The following is a 16,670-nucleotide window of genomic DNA, read 5'->3' as shown; positions in this document are numbered from 1 at the left end:
ATATATGAGCAAATAGAATATAATTAAAAAACATAAATAATAATAATATATATTAAAAAAATTAAATAAAAACTTTACTTTTTTATAATTTCACAATATAAGAATAAAAAAGAAAAAAGGGAAAGATGGGTGGATAAATTTAAAAATTTTAAAAAAATTTAAAAATTTGAATAAAATTGAATAGAGTTTATAAAGTCATTTTATTTTTTTAATTATATTAATTATTTAATAAAAAATATTTTAAAAATTATTAAAAATATATAATATATAAAAAATTTCATAAATTTTGTGGGGCCATTACAAAGGGACACTCCGCCCTTGGTGGAGGGCTCCTTTATCATGGAATTTGATAACTTTAAATGCTTTATCTTCACTTGGTACTTTATGATGGTAGGAAGGCAATCCTTTAAACTACATTGAGCATCTCTCATTTAACGACATAGAAATCGAGGAATGATAATTAGGATTTTGATTATTCTATATCTGATGATTCACTGAACACTATATTGTCGAAAAGAATAGTGTGGATTTTGATTTATACAAAGCATTCAAAATAAATTGGGTCAATTTTTTGAACAACATTGCATATGTAGGATGGTAAGTGAAAAGCATATTTTTAAAATTTTTCATGATAATATCATTTTCATTAAAAATAATTCAAAAAACAGTTCCTTCATAAATTCTAACTATTTTCTTTTTTTTATTTTCTTAATTAATAAAAAAATTAACTGTTTTTTCCTTCACAAACCTCAAATAAATTCATCTTAATTATATTTTAATCCCAATCTTTGAAATTTATTAATATGAAACCGAATTTCAGACAAAGACAGCAAACTCATTTTCTTACAGTTTCTCCTACTTTTTCACTAATCAAACAAACTTCAACTCTAAACTCTAATTTATTTTATCTCCATCCCTCTCTCCCCTTTTTAAAAAACCATTTTAATGTAGGCAATAGAAACCTTCTTTAAAGATAAGCCATAGCCTACCTTCCTCATGTCATGCTCCAAATTGGATGAGTTGAGAGTTCAAATTGCAAGTACAATGGTTACAGAATCCAAACTGTCGATTTCATGCTTAGTGTATACTCAATAGAAGCACTTCCAACTCCGACCAATCCCCACCCCCTTTCCCCTAGCTCTTCCCTCGTCCCTTGTAATGGGATGATATTGATGAAGCCATCAGCTTACCACTTGAGTTAAACCCAAGATACAAATGCTCTGTGTGTGTGTGTTTATCTATCAATTGATAAGAAAATTCTAATTCCTAACCAAGCAGTAGATCACTGCAAATTGTGGCTGATACCAACAATAATGCATATCAGATCTTGAGAACATCCAGTGAGAGTTCATGGGCTGTAAGCTGCTTCAATTTCTACCAAATCAAATGAAAAAAACATCATTAGGCAAGGATCATTGTCTAAACCCACATATTGTAACACATTGGGACATCCCCAATGCTCTGCTCAATAATGGATGATTTGTTATGAAGTCATGTTAATTTCGAGACTTGAATGATAGGCGAAAGCTGTTGCTGATACAAATTGTGAAGGATCATCAAGACATGAAGAGCCAAGAACAATTTCCCGCTTCAGTTTATTCGTTAGTTTGTCACAAACTCTTAACTGCAAAATTATGTTTCACACTAAGCCAAGATCAAAAGGAGAAACAATCACCATCGTTGGGAATTGCTACTGAAACTTTTTCATACCTCTGATCGAGTGGCTCCACCTGCAATAAATACAAAAATACGCCAACCCATCCTCTTCAAATCACTGGATGCATGTTTCAGTATTGAATCACTATTACAAAGTTAGTTAGGAAACGAATTAGATATTTGTTTTCAACAAGGAAAAAGATCTAGAATATAAAGTGGCAGAGAGACAGCTACTCTTTTCTTCATGGCAGCATATCATATACCAGATAGCATTACCAAACAAGATCAACATAAACTGCCATTTAAGATTAGGTTGTTTATTCAGGAGGGATATGAAACAGCTATTAACACTACTGACATTGTTAAACAATACCTAAAGTTCAGAGCATCAAATCTAGCTTGCAAAATGACATCAGGAAAACAAAATCTAGGGTATGAAATGATGCTCAAACTAGAAATTATTAGGTAAGTTTGGAAAAACTGTGGTTAAGTTTCCTTCTACCACCCCTTAAATGATGCAGACTACTCATCAAGATGAAACCATGACAATCACCTGGAATATTTATCATCAACATTTGGACGCTTAGCCCATGTCGGTGTTCTTCTTGATCTCATTGAATGAGCAGGAACTTGATGCAAATGTGAAGTAGGAAATGATCCATAGGAAGTTGCACTGGGTCCATTAAGAAATGGATATTCCTTGTCTGATAATTCACCATTGTTAAGGTTTTCTATAAGTTCCTGAAAGATGACAAAAATATGGGTCTAGTAATTCATTCGAAATTTGGTAGTTCATAGTTTAAAAGACTAACATGGACTTAAAACATGACTAACAGTCAATAGAATATGGTCATTTTTTTTATTGGCCAAAATAGAGTATGGTCATTATTGGGAAGTTTTCTAGGCAACATTAAATTGAGCTGTACAATGTATTATGCTCCACTACATCACAGATAAGTTATTAGAGAACAGGTTATATGAATGATTAGCCTGGTATTCTGTTTAGACACATTCACTCTGACCTAGAAATAAAGTTAGAGTCAACTCAAGTATATAAAAGTCCAGACAAGAGATGTTGCCAAAACAATTGTCGAAATTTATACATAGCTTCTGATCTGCAGCTAAAGAAGCTTTTAATGGCAGAAGATAGTTGAATTCTACTTTGCTTGTTCCCACAATAGAAACATATTGAAAACATGTTAAGCAACAAGGAAGGTCAAAAATTAGAATGAGTCTACCTCTATCATGGGTAAAAGCGTGACAACTGCCATGTTTCCTCTACATCAATGCATTCCGTCCTAGCTACATGCCTTCTCTGGCAATTGCATAGAAAGTTGTCAAAAGCCTAACTCATCAAAAGAAAAAGCATTTTATATTTAACAGGTAAAAAGCTATACTTACCTTGTGGAAGTCAAATTTCAGAGAGAAAATTCCAGTGAAGCTTTTCTTTGTATCTGGTGATCCCCCAAGCAATCTCATATTATTGACAGCATTCATATCCTCAGCTGGTAATTTTGCTAACTGAAAAGAAATCGACCATGTAATTGGTAACTCAAAAATAAAAATAGATAAATAAGCAAATAAGAAAGGACGAAGAAATTTTAAATGTAATTCAAGCTGGGAAACAGGAAATTCTGAAAATGCTTAGTTTACATACATAGGCATCCAAAGGGACCAGAAATTACTAATAAACAATGAGAAAACAGACCAACCTTCATCCAGTTGAGCTCTTTCTCACCCTCTAATTCTTCAGGATAAATGGCTGCAAGAATCATCAATAAACGCAACTTGTTCTCGCGAGTAGTGTTCTGCATAAAACAATGACTTTATAAAATCTAACAAAACGAGCAACATGCATTCAGAAAAAATCTTCTACAGGCTCTTACCTCATTTATTTTAAAAAATTTAATTACATCCTTTATTCCTGCACCTCCAAAAATCAGATCCTGCTCCAGTTCCCCAAGTTCTTTAAGCCTCAGATTTGTGATCATTTTGTTAATTTTTTCAGCAATCTGCATAAATAAAATCCTTTCAGTGTGAGCCAATGCTATAATCCCTTCCGTACAATTTTAATCCAATCATCACAAATACGATAGCCTCAATCTATCTTTCACCTCATACTTGCATTCATTTTCCAGGGGGTAGAGGACGCAAAAGGAGAAAGAGAGCACAAAATGGCCATTTAAGAGCAAACAAAGGAGATAGATGCTAGAGGCCAAAGCTTGGTGTTTTCTGCAGGATTTCTACTTCCTAATCCTAAGTATGCCTGGATATGCCACTTCTCAGCTAATGATGATATCTCATTGCATTAGATCACATGTGGAAAAGTTTATAAATTTATGAAGCATCAAAGCTGAAAACATAGTCTTAGTCACATTGCTGGAATTGTTGGATACCTTGCTGGAACTCAGAAGTTAAACACAGAGATGGCTCCTCCCAACCTGTCTCCAATAGCAACTAACTTTCCACTAAATTGCTATTGAGAAGAGACTGAAAGGACCTCGACAAAGTTTTGACTTAAACCTTTGTATCTTAACCTGTCCTTTTCCCTAGCTCAACCACCTGAACCAAAGCCCAAGGTATATAAAAAAGTATTAACGACAAGACTGAAACCACTCCAGAATCATTAAAGGACCGACTAAAATAGTCAGCTTTACCGGACAGAATGCAGCAAAATATATTTAGCTTTGGCTCAAAGTTGATTATGTAGAACCAGCAAACTTGTGGAAATTAATGAGCAAAAGTATTCAAAAAGGTTAAGAATTACACAAATTTAGATGCTATTTGATAAACCATTGAAAATTTCCAACTTATTGAAAACTTCAATTTTCAAATTTAACTTTCTTAATATGTTTGGTAACTTATTTTTTGACCACTTAATGGAAGATTTTCTTGTTTTATTTTTTTTAATTTATAAAGATTTTAAGCTACATAATGGAAGGTAGCCCTGCATGAGCTTTTAGACTGAGGCTGGAGGAGATATTTGCACAGAAGTATTTACAGAAATCGAAATGAATAAGCCCATTCCCTAAATGGAATAGACAGAGACGACAGAAGTAGAAACTGTCACATTATGACAGCCCCAAAACATGGTATAGATGACATAGGATTCATTCATTCTATGCCTTTGCATCGATCTCAAGTCTAAGGTCATTGCATCCATGCGTGAAATAGTTCCTCTCCTCAGGCCCTGGCCTAATAGCTTGTTGTCTTGGATTTTAAAAGAATTCTTTATAGCAAGTGTGCCCGGGACGCAGCTTGAGCATAGTAGGTCCGGATGCCTAGCATGAAACGGCCTTATCTGGTGGCAGGGCTACACCTTAGTCTAGTATCTTCATAGATTCCAACCTATATAAAATATGTCCAGTGTTCCCTAGCACAATGGGCGACTGTGGCATCTGCTCTCTCTCATTAGGTAATTACTGAGGCGAAAGCCACTCTCTTGGAAGTAGGTTTTCCTACCATCTTAGTGAGACTAGTCTAATAGCATGTGTAACTTTGATACCAGGATATGAGAAAAGATAGATTGTAGAAACTAGAGAGTCTACCAATGTGGTAGTCTCCCGTGTATTTGTATCAAAGCATTAATTACAAAAGGACCTCTATACCATTTACCCTTAATATTTAGCAAGAATGTTATTTCTGTACTAAATATTCTTTTTTTTCATCTGGATATACACAAAAGATGATTTGTTGACATATAAAGAAACGAACCTCTACATGGAGGGAGAGCTTGTCAATTTGTTCACTATATTGTGGCAATGCTTGAACCATCTTTTGCAAGTTTCGTGCAGACAATTCACCACCATATCTACGCAACAAATATTTCAAGTAGAGAAATGATCATGACATTTGAAACTAATCATATGCTAGTTGCTTGAAGCCTACAGAGTGAACAAAAACAAAATAAAAGCGTACCGTATTTGATCAGTGGAAACAGTCATAAGAAGTTCAACAAAGAAATTAGAAATCTAACATGGTCTGCACATCAATTGGAGATAACAAAACAAGGAAAAATTATTACCAACAATTTTTTAACACATGAAATCTGACAAGGAGAACCACAACTACCTAAATACTATTAAACAACTCATACTTACACAAGGCCAATTGATTGAGCTGGTTGGTCCAACCTAGTTTTAAAAGAGTGGTTTGCAACATACTGAAACATATAACTCTCAAAACATAGTCTCTTCCTTTTCTCCTACTGAAAGAAGAATAAATGCATATGCACCATATGAAGATCGTGCTCCACCAATCACACATTATATAACATTAGCTAAATAATCAATTCAGATATAGGTCTTGACAGACAACAGAAAGACAACAAATAATGCAAGAAAAGCTAGAGAATAGAAGCCTTTGCTTAGTTTAGTTGATTGTGAAGGGTCCGCTCTGCGTAGAGCTGTAAAGGTCCTAAGCTCAAGCCACATTGTTCTCTTCAGTCCCGTGTGGTGTGTGTCTATTTATACATACATATTCCTATATCTATACATGTATATTAGCATTGGTCATAAGATATGCAAAAGACATAAATCCTAAAAAAAAAACCCTGCAAGTTCAAAACAAAATACATAATGCTGCCCATCACCACCTGATTATGCAGAAGTTATGTCATAAAATTCACAACACTTAAACATGGAATAAGATAAATCATAAGACTAGCCATCAAACTCGCAAACTCTAGCATAATTATTTAGCATATATAAATTATTATCCCACTCTAGCATGCATTTAAACTTCAAAACAGGAGTAAATTGCTTTTGCTTACGTGAATGCTTGCTTATCTGACAATTACAAAAAACAAATTCTACAACAATCTAAATCAATCCATATCTAATAGACACACAGGAATATATGCATTTGTATATATAGAAAGATACAGACAGACCTGCATATGGGAGAAGAATTATTTGGCATGGCTATATTATATCCTGTTGTAGCATGCATCTAAACTCCAAACAGGAGTAAATTGCTTTATTGCTTACATGAGAGCTACAGATATCAAAATAACCTCATACTATACACCACACAAACCCTACGTGAAGCTATATTAAATAAATACAAGAACGATTAAAATTGCAGTAAGAACTAAGTCACATAAACTTAAGAAAAGAGCCATGCTGCAAAAGACACTTCAGCAGACATGAAACTTGGATGCTCCATTAAATGGTCCCAACTTGGAAACTTGCAGTAGCAGAGATGGATCTAGGGAAGGGGAAGTGGAGGCACATAAAATGTTGATCAAATATTTTGAAGATAATTATACCGTGCCTCCACTAAAATATTCAACCAAAAGTTTCTTCTTTAGAATAACTTCCAAATTTAATCATATTGACCATTAAGGATGATTTTAGGGATGCATTTGCAGTCAAAAACATGAATTCTGTGGTTAACAATTTCTGGCCCAAACAAAGGCTCAAGATTAACCATTTGGTAAAAAATTTTAAGAAATCATTTTTAAAGACAAGATAAGCCACCATTTTGTCATTTCAAAACCTTATTTTGGACCGTCAACATTTTGTCTGAACCTAAATTTTACACTTACAGAAGCTGAGTAAAGCCTTCATATGCACAAATTCAATACCCCTTCCCCGTTCTTAAACTATCTCAAAAATTAAAATGAAGAATAAATTTCCACAACATGCAACCAATCAGTACGGACACACAGAAAAAGGTTCAAATTCTTGTTTTAATTTACAAAACTTCACAAACCATTACCTCTATATAGAAATCTGGCATGACAAATAATTTTCTTTCTACATCAAAACATTAAACACTATTCTTTATTATACACAATGCCTCTGAGTAGAAAATAAAGCCTGGAATCAAAAGAAAATTTAATGCTCCACAACTGCCTCTCCATTTTTAACTTTTTGACTTTCCAAATATAAGAGAAGTGCCAGATACCAAATCCTATATATTCTACAAACCATAAATGACGTGAAGAGATAAGCTGCATATACCTTCCACGTTGACTTTGAATCTGCTGTCTTGGTCGAGTGAAGCATATCATGCAACAATCCTAATATACATCCAATTTATGTTGGGAAAAAATTTGGATCAAATATTTGAGGTAGGTTAACAAGATAGCTACACTATGCACCCAAAAAAGAGAACCCAATGAACTTAAAAACACCAACAAGTGAAGTAAAGAAATATAAATCGTCAAAAATCTAAGAAAATTGAAGCAACACCAAAACCATTTCTAGTGAAGAACAATTTGCCAACCCTCCATTTACTAACCAAGACAATTGAGAAATATAGAATCAGTTCACTTTCCATAGAATGAAAACCAAACATAGCTTAGCATAATTTAATTGAAACACATTAGAAGACTACACTTCTCCATTTCAGTTAATATGCTCTTAAACTTTACATTGCATTCTTATTGAGAGAATTGTGGAGTTGAGAAATGATGTGAGGAGATTTACTAAATTTTTCTTGTTTGGATGGCAATATGGATGAGAAGCAAAATGTTAAAAACTAAGAGAGAGGGAGAGAGTGTTGCTTACCATATCTCCAGGAGTGAAGTGATACAGAAAACGAAAAGGACAAGGAAAAATAAAGGAAGAGAGCATAAAGAGGGACAAGGGGAGAAATAGAGGTATTCAAGAAAGAGAGATAGAAGAAAAGGGAAGAGAAATGAGAAATTCAAGGGAAAGGGAAATCTCAACATTCAATATTCAAATATCAATTGCAACAAGTCATAATCCAAAACTATCAAAACTAGAAATAGCTTAAGTGCAAAACCTAATACAAACACAAAGCAGCATGCATAATTCTGAATATCTCTTAATGATTTCTAAATAGTATAAATTACAATTTCCCTAGCAAAACATAAAAGAGCAATAAAATAAAATCCTAATGGTTTAGCCTTTCAATCAGCTTCTTTTTGTCTCACATCTAGGAGACAATTGGAGATACATGACATTACTCAATGAAACCATTTTCAAAACCAATCATTACTTAATGATACATGTCATCCTATCTACAGTCTCACTTCAATGTTGAACTGAGCTTTTATCACTTCCTCCATCCCAACACCTAAAAGGCAAAAGGCAAATTATTTCACTTTAGATTACTTCACTTCACTCCATTCCTGTCAGTTCCCTTAGTTTTCTATTCTCTTCTATCAATCCTATGTTTCTGCTCACTCTATAATTAGTACAAACGACATTACTTGGGAATCAATCCATTTCATAGACTTACAGCTAGGCTATTGAGCGAATGTTCAATGAACAATCTACTGCTATTACTGATGAAGAAAACAACTGGAAACACAGTGTAACTGATCGAGGAAAATAAGATGCACTCACGTTCACGGGTAACTTGCTTGAAATTCTTGTACTCGCTTCCATAAGATGACACCGACATGTTTCTTCCAAATCTACTGTCCTGCATAAGTTGATCAAAAAACAAAACGAAGAATTGCAACGTGGCAATTAGCCAAAACAACGTCAATATGGAAATTCTTTTTCCCTGCAAGGAATGAAATTATTTATGCAAGTAATCTCTTTTCGGCGATTCCCAATTCAATAAAAATCACTCATTAACCTCAAGAAGATTCATAGCAAGAAATGGGAAGAAAAAAGATATACTATTTTTTTGAAAAAAATAAAAGAGAGGAAGTGTACTTTGTTGAGACTTGAGTGACACAAGGGATTAGGAACTTAAGGCTGAAGCAAACGGAGGAAACACGAGAAAGACCAATGGAGACGGGAGGGAAAGAAAAGAGAAAGGACTGTCACTGGCTGGCAGGAAAGGCTCGGAGAGGAGAGTGAAAACTTGAAAATTGAAGCAACTTAGCAAAGTAAGACTTAAATTCGGCAAGATTTTGGAGGATTTCATAATAAATATATAAAATATTTAATAGGTAAAAAATCAAAATCTTTTTATTTCCCTTTTTTCAACCATTCTGTCAAAGACTCAAAAAGAGATTATACCAACAATGATCTGCCAAAAAGGGTTCAACTCTAACTTAATTATCCATCCATCCTGCAGCCTGTTTCCAAAAAATCGCTTGATTTTATTCACATGGAATCAAACGCTTAAATGGCTTTGAATTCATTTAATTACGTCCAAATGACTTGTTTATTGTGTATTCTTGCGTGTTTATGTCATGGATTTGGTTTGAATTAAAGGCACGGTTTTATAACAATCCTACGGAGAGAGATCTCTACCCGTCCTTTTTGGTAGGTTATTATTGTGAGAGAGCAAAGTACTTTCAGCCCTTTGAGACAGCAGACCCAAGGTGGACAGACTGTTGCACCCTACACTACCTGCGGGAAACAACCGGGGTCGATGTTTCTGCAGCCTAGGCATATAAAGAGGGAATGCAAATTCAACTATATATAACTATAACTTATTGGTTTAAAACAACATTCTCCACCAATGGCTACAACTTAAAATAACTCATTACATATAAACTTCGCCTTTTAATTACAAAGTTAACTACAAAAGAAAAAACATGGGGCATGCAAGAAAAACATAGCCTATGTATGCTATACATTACATTCACCTACTTCTTTAGTATAGGGAGGGAAGGCAGGTCCTAGAAAAGTTTAGTCCTCATATCTGGCTAAGAGCAACCAAGATTAGGCCCCAGATCCGTCATTGTATCCATTTGTGGTGGAGTCACTCTTTTTCGAATAAGCATTTCAACAGTGGGGAATGTTCTCTTCCGCCCACCCCTCGGCCTCGAAAGAAACTGCTCATCAGACTCTACAAAGTCCCCCTGAACAGAAACAATTAAAAACCAACAGTGAATCTTTGTCAATCATGACAATATACCACCAGCAATTGCATTGATCACTAAATAACTTACTGGAACATAAATGTGGCACCCTGATTTCTCATGGTTATCTCTAACATGCTTGTATGAGAATCTCATGCCACATCCAGAGAAGCTACATGCAAAAGGCTTGAGTTCTTCATGCACAGCCTTGACATGCTGACGAAGATTTGATTTCTGCAACAGAATATCTATCAGTGTTTTGGTAAAAAATTAAAGAAAATTCAACACTCAGAAAAGAATTATGGTACAGAACACTTTCTTGGGCCCAAACAATCATGTTAAAGTTCTAATGACTAAATGTAAACAAATTGCATATAAATAATTTCAAGATTAGCAGCATCTTACAGTTGAAAATGTATGGCAACAACCCTCAAAATCACACTTAATTCTCTCTGATACATCTCCTGGTTCATGTGATCGAAGGTGCCGCTTGATGTTCTTCTTCAGCTGCTTTGTCCCACATATTTCACAATTAATATATTGATGGCATGATTGCACATGAGCCCTAAGGCATTGCTCATTAGTAAAGTATTTCATACAACTTGGTTCAGAACAGAATGCTTCCACTGAATCTAGCTTCACTGCAATTGGTAAGGCATTCATCAGATAACAGGTAAATCACCACATTCCAATACAGAGTGCTTCCTTTTCTTTTCAAACCAAGAATAATTGAATTAAGGTTAAATCAAATGACATGCTTTAATATAATTTTGGAAAGTGAAAAAGCTAAGCAACTTGCCATGGGCATCTTCATGCTTTCTCAGCTTTGACGCAAATTTGAACACCTTTCCACATCCTACTTCCTGGCAGACATGTTGCTTCTGACTACAGAGACCAGGGGAAGATGGATCCTCATCATCATGAAATTCTTTCACATGCCTTTTCATGTTGCCTTGAAATGCGAATTCTCGATCGCAGTTCTCAATTGGACACTTGAAAAGTTTTCCTTGGTGCCGAAGAAGGTGGCGATTCAAGTGGTCTTTCCTCCTATAGTTAGCATGGCAATCATCAACTGAACAAACAAATGGCCTCTGTAACAAAAAGAAAAAAGAATTAGAAGCTACTAGCATCTAGCAAACTAACAATGACTTATACAGGCATATAAACAAGTTTCAAACCTCAAAGTATACCACACCGCGTGACTGAGGCTCACTTGATGGAGCTTCTCAGGAGGTCTCCCAACCTGATACTAGTCCATTCAAGCTGTAAAAATGCAGCCTCTCGCATATTGGAGTTCTTTCTGTGGGATCCAATGCTTCACGCTATAAAATCCATTGATATTTTGTTTTCTCATATAAAGAAAAGATTCCTGCAAAAGCATTAATACTTAATACAGATGAACACACAAGGAAAACAAACTAGTCAAAGCCGATTCTTTCTAAGTCTGATACACAAGTCAAATAGATGAACCAAGAGTTCAAAAAGCATTAGTTAATGGGTGCGCAAATGATTATTGAGACGTAATTAAAAGCAATTGAATACGAAATTAATTAGTAAAATAAAGATACCTCAAGGGAATGGCTTTGCAAGTGTTGTTTCAAATGAGCAGGCTTCTTAAAGGTAGCACTGCATTCTTCACATGTATTATTCGACGACGAAGCTCCCTCTTCTTCCTTTCCTCCATTGTTCCTTTCCTCCTGAACCAAACCCAAACCAAATCTTTAGAAAAAGAAAAAACCCAATCGACGATTTCGTTAGAAAATTTGAAAAAACAGAGCAAAATCGAGATAGAGTACCGGGTGATGGGTGAGGATATGAGAGGCTATGAGAGATTTCTTAGATCTGCAGATTCCACAATATTCGCAGAAATAACGCCTTATGTCTCTGAAGATAGCTCCTTCAACTCTTTCCCCTTCTTCTTCCATATCAATTTCTCAGAAGAAGAAAACGGCGGCTTTGCGGCGACTTATGGTTGAGACCTACACAGCCAGCGGCAGCTCTCGAATATGTTAATAGCACACGGGAAGATAGAGGAGATCAGAACCTAGTTGCTCCATTTTATGTGCATACGGATACAGCTAATTATAATCCAACGGTCCAGAAAAAGTGGAAACGAATCGGACGGCTATTATCTTTTAGAAGCCTCGTTAGACAAAAATATTCGAAGTGGGGTCCACGGACTTTTTTACCCTTTTATTTGTATATATTCCCAGTTAAGGTACGACGGTTGGGGCAGAGACGGCGAGAGAATGCAAAGAGCGAATCCAAAGGTTAGTCGGAGGAATTGTTTCTACGGAAGTATTGTTTTATCATCCAATCTTAGCTGTGCTAGGCAGCGTTTGATGCTTTCTTGTTCTCGCGTTTCTGGTTTTTGATGGCGACTCTCTGATGATTTTTAGTGTTTTTTTTTTATATATAATAACATTTTTATGGCAAGAACAGGGGAAGTAATTAGACAATTCCATGTCTATGTTGATTTTGTATGAAATTCACAACATTCCATGTTACCTGATCTTTTCTGGAATTTGCAGAGAAAGAAACAATTACCTGATATGTTTATATTTTTTAAAAATAAAATTTAATTATTAGTCGGATTTCTAATTAGAGTTTGAGTAAAAGGTTGTATTTTGAGTATTTATTATGCTCTTCCGATTGAAATTTCCCAAAGCCCAGCGTGCTGGAAAAAATTTGAATAACCGAGTAGAACTAGTGTTGTTGCTTACTTTTGCGGCTTCAAGGTAAATCTATCCCAATCTCTCCATCTAATTGCTTGTGGGTTTTATTTTAGTTTGTGAAATATGGAAAGAGTCTCTGAAACTGCTTATAAATGTTATGCTTCTGTGCTTCGATTGTTCGTTCTATACCTGGTTTTCCTACTACTCAATTGGTGGTGAATTTTTTATGCAGAGAAGCAACACTATGGAAGATAGAATCAGTGAGCTGCCCAATGAAATTCTTGTACACATCCTGTCTTTTTTATCGTTGAGGAATGCTGCACGATCTGGCATCCTCTCGAGAAGATGGAGACACTTGTGGAAATCTGTTCCTAGATTAAATTTTGATTTTGTAAACAAGTTAGGACCTGGTCGGGATTCGAAAGGCTTGGACAAATACCAATTTGTCGACTGGGTTAATGGTGTCTTAGACCTCTATCAGGGGAAAAGTCTTGATGAATTTAGAATTCATTGCACCTTAGGTGTAGATCTAGCCTCGCACATTGATAGTTGGATTCACTTTGCGATAGCTAAAAAGGTTAAACGGATGGATCTTGACTCCCTTACTCGTATGGACTTCTTCCCTGTTTCATTAAAATATACATTCCCATCTTGTTTCCCAGTGGAAACAGTAACCTCTGTTGAATATTTGTCGTTATCTTCATGCATTCTCACTCTTCCGGGCATCGGGAAATTCAGGTCTCTTAAGCATCTTTTCTTGGAGAGGGTTGAATTGGTTGATGAGGTTCTCCAACACTTGTTGTCTAATTGTTCATCTCTTGAGTACCTAAGCCTGCAAAGAGCAGCTAATCTAGTCAGTGTAAAAGTTGATGCTTCATCCTCAAATATGAAGTGCTTGACAATCTACTATTGTCATAGCTTGAAATGTGTTGATATTTATGCTTCGAATCTCATAACATTTACATATGTTGGGCATAAGGTTCACTTGAAAAGTGCTCCACGCCTTACTGAGGTCTCCTTTTGTGTCGGCAATCATTCGTGTGATGATCGCTTGACTTATGCTGGCGTGCAATTTGCTGGCAACTTGCATCAGCTAGAAAAACTAGTCTTGCAGGTCAGCCCTCATGAGGTATGTTGCCCAATGTTCCTCCACATCTTGTTTCGTTCCTTGTATGCTTGCTTGGTTTTGTGTACTTACCTTTGTGTTGTATGTTCAGGTTAGCAGGGGAATTGGCATATTACCTACATTATGCAATCTTAAAGTTTTGGTATTGTGGGTTTCTGGTAAAGAAGACAGCGTGACAGCCTTCATTCATCTTCTAGATTTATCTCCTTTACTCCGTAGATTTGAGCTGCATGTAAGTATTAATTTCTACTTTGGATTCTTATGATTAAACTGCATGAGACGCCAAAATGATTTATTTATCTTTGAAGAGGGTAGAGATGCTGTTGTGCACTTGGTCTCATTTGCAGTTACGCTCACTCAAGTTTTCTCTGATTGTCCTTGCATTTGATGTGAGTCTCTCTCATTTGGTCTCTACCAGTGAGGGATGAGTTCCATGTAATATTATACAAATTCACAAATGCAATTTCAACCATTGCAATTCCTTTTCTTTTTCTCCCCTTTTCTCTCTTGGAATACTGATTTTTCTTCTGAGTTGTGACAGGAGAGTTATTTTTTAAAGTTGTGCTTTTATTAACTATTTTCCCTAACTCTGCAGTTAATGTATCTGAGGAGCCAGCCTGGTCCAAGTAGAACAGAGATTACATCAGAGTCTGTGCACCAACAACTCGAGGAGATTGAAGTAGGAGGATTCTTTGGTTTCGAAGACGAAATTCAACTGCTTGAGCACGTGGTTAAAAATGCCGTTGCTTTGAAGAAGATTGTTATCGATCCTTGCAGAAAAGATTTGAGTGCTTCTGGTAAATCTGTTGAAGCAGGCAGCTCATTTCCTTTTAAGGATAGATTGCAAACTGCAAGGAAGCATGCCCAGCATTTTTGTGAGAGAATCCCTTCTAGCATCAATGTAGTAATCTTGTAACTTCTGTACAAAAATAAAAATCCTATGATTATATGTGTTATTTAATTCTATTCTTGTGACATGTATTCATCAGATGCTTTTGATATGTTATAAATAAAGGCTTCTTATCAGTACAATGCTTTTGCTTATGTCAAATGCCGCTTTATGGATAAAGGCAACTTATCTCCTTGTTTCTCAGTTCAAATATGAAGGTTAGAATTGATATCCAATTGTGACACACCTGGCAGCTACAATTTCACCATGATTTTGGGATGTAGCTGGTATTTTGGAGAAAGCTGAGGCTATTTTGGGAATCTGGTCTTTCTCCCCATTTGGTTATTTCAAAGGGTATCTTGTCTTTGGGATGCCAATGATGTAAAGATGGCACAACTAAATGCTAAGGCAATGCATACACTCTTTTGTGCTCTTGGAGTAAGTGAGTGCAATAGAGAATCAAAGGAAAATGAGATGAGCTTGAGGGTGAGACATGAAGGCACCAAATCTAAGATTGATGCTTGCCCTTGATTATGAGTTGTTTCAAATGGAGGAGGATAAATTCATGGAGGAAAAGTTCACCAACATTCTAAATGGATTGAAAGCACTTGGAAAGATGTCCAAATAGAGAATTGGTGAAGAAATTGCTCCATAATCTACCAAGGTCATGGGAGCGTTGAGGAAGCCAAGAACCTCGTCACTCTCCTAATAAGATGAACTCAGTGGCTCTCTTCTCACCTACGAGACCAAACAAAAGCTTGGTAGTGAGAGAGAGACTTCCAAGAAGGAACAAAGTCTGACGATAACATTTCGTTAGTATTTTTGATGGATTACTAACTATTTTTTGATTGATAAAAAAAATTAATGAAATATCATACATTATCGATGAAATTTATCAAAAGAATTCATTTCGTCAACAAGTTATCAATAATTTGATAATACGTAATAAATATGAATTGATTAAAAATTATTGATCAGTTACATCCGTCGGTATTGATTATCAACGATCGCATTCTTGATAGTTATATTAATTGATATTCTTTTTAAATAGTGATGAATTTACCGACAACAACTCTATTAATATCGTAGTTTAGATATTTTTAGTTAATGCTTTTCAAACAAAAAAGATATTTGTGGTTAATACATTCTAGGGGCTTTTATTTATATTTTTTTGTCGATAATGAATTATCCATAAATTTACGATAAAATACTTGAACTCTTTTAAAGTTTAACCAAAATTTCATACAAGTTCATTAATTTTTAAAATAAATAATAAAATTTAAAAGTGCAAACACCATTAACAGAAAATATAAAAAAATTAAAATACCTATTTTTTCTTTCTTTTTTTTCTCAAACAGTGTGACTGGTCACTGTACTCCCATTCGCCTGCCGACCACCCTACGGCATTTGCTCCCCTCCCTTGGGAGCACTAGATCTATGCTTCCTTCCTTTTGATTTGAAATTTTTTTTATAAAAAAAAAATTATATAATAATAATTTTTAAAATTAAAAAATTAATAAAAAATAAAATTATTTTTTCAACCTTATCACATCATCGAATTAATGAAAACAATAATAATTAATTAAC

At 35.1% G+C, this 16,670-nt stretch overlaps 4 protein-coding genes across 9 annotated transcripts; 1 reads left to right on the top strand and 3 right to left on the bottom strand.

Moving 5' to 3' along the window:
• Positions 1-1,478: 1,478 nt before the first annotated feature.
• LOC149526963 (SNARE-interacting protein KEULE-like) lies at positions 1,479-9,456 on the bottom strand. Of its 6 annotated transcripts, none has more exons than XM_089784052.1 (9): positions 8,976-9,456; positions 7,623-7,681; positions 5,575-5,637; positions 5,371-5,467; positions 3,543-3,668; positions 3,369-3,464; positions 3,058-3,177; positions 2,895-2,971; positions 1,479-2,397 (listed from the first exon to the last, which is right to left on the bottom strand). In XM_089784052.1, the coding sequence occupies exons 3-8, from the start codon at positions 5,598-5,600 to the stop codon at positions 2,900-2,902; spliced, it is 537 nt and encodes a 178-aa protein (XP_089640178.1). In that variant the 5' UTR covers positions 5,601-5,637; positions 7,623-7,681; positions 8,976-9,456; the 3' UTR covers positions 1,479-2,397; positions 2,895-2,899. The 6 variants fall into 6 exon arrangements, 5 of the variants coding, with proteins under 5 accessions (XP_089640178.1, XP_089640174.1, XP_089640176.1 ...); XM_089784048.1 differs by lacking the exon at positions 5,575-5,637 and having other exon boundaries at positions 8,976-9,054; positions 9,294-9,456; XM_089784050.1 differs by lacking the exon at positions 5,575-5,637 and having other exon boundaries at positions 5,371-5,430; positions 8,976-9,054; positions 9,294-9,456.
• LOC110419105 (SNARE-interacting protein KEULE-like) lies at positions 1,484-2,393 on the bottom strand. Its single transcript, XM_021431996.2, has 3 exons — positions 2,210-2,393; positions 1,711-1,801; positions 1,484-1,624 (listed from the first exon to the last, which is right to left on the bottom strand). The coding sequence occupies exons 1-3, from the start codon at positions 2,269-2,271 to the stop codon at positions 1,484-1,486; spliced, it is 294 nt and encodes a 97-aa protein (XP_021287671.2). The 5' UTR covers positions 2,272-2,393.
• A 524-nt stretch (positions 9,457-9,980) lies between the features above and the next one.
• On the bottom strand, positions 9,981-12,405 carry TFIIIA (transcription factor IIIA). The gene is made up of 6 exons (XM_021431995.1): positions 12,190-12,405; positions 11,962-12,090; positions 11,193-11,484; positions 10,799-11,034; positions 10,484-10,627; positions 9,981-10,393 (listed from the first exon to the last, which is right to left on the bottom strand). Exons 1-6 carry the CDS (start codon positions 12,316-12,318, stop codon positions 10,238-10,240), a joined length of 1,086 nt encoding a protein of 361 aa, XP_021287670.1. The 5' UTR covers positions 12,319-12,405; the 3' UTR covers positions 9,981-10,237.
• A 147-nt stretch (positions 12,406-12,552) lies between these two features.
• Positions 12,553-15,226, top strand: LOC110419102 (F-box/LRR-repeat protein At3g26922-like). The gene is made up of 4 exons (XM_021431994.2): positions 12,553-12,663; positions 13,301-14,197; positions 14,286-14,426; positions 14,790-15,226. The coding sequence occupies exons 1-4, from the start codon at positions 12,643-12,645 to the stop codon at positions 15,108-15,110; spliced, it is 1,380 nt and encodes a 459-aa protein (XP_021287669.1). The 5' UTR covers positions 12,553-12,642; the 3' UTR covers positions 15,111-15,226.
• The last annotated feature ends 1,444 nt before the right edge of the window (positions 15,227-16,670 follow it).

Source organism: Theobroma umbraticum, unplaced genomic scaffold (assembly GCF_002168275.2).
Source record: "Theobroma umbraticum cultivar Fairchild unplaced genomic scaffold, ASM216827v3 scaffold_67.0, whole genome shotgun sequence".
NCBI lineage: Eukaryota > Viridiplantae > Streptophyta > Magnoliopsida > Malvales > Malvaceae > Theobroma > Theobroma umbraticum.
Note: the sequence above shows the minus strand (reverse complement) of the source record. Positions and strands in the feature narration are given on the sequence as shown.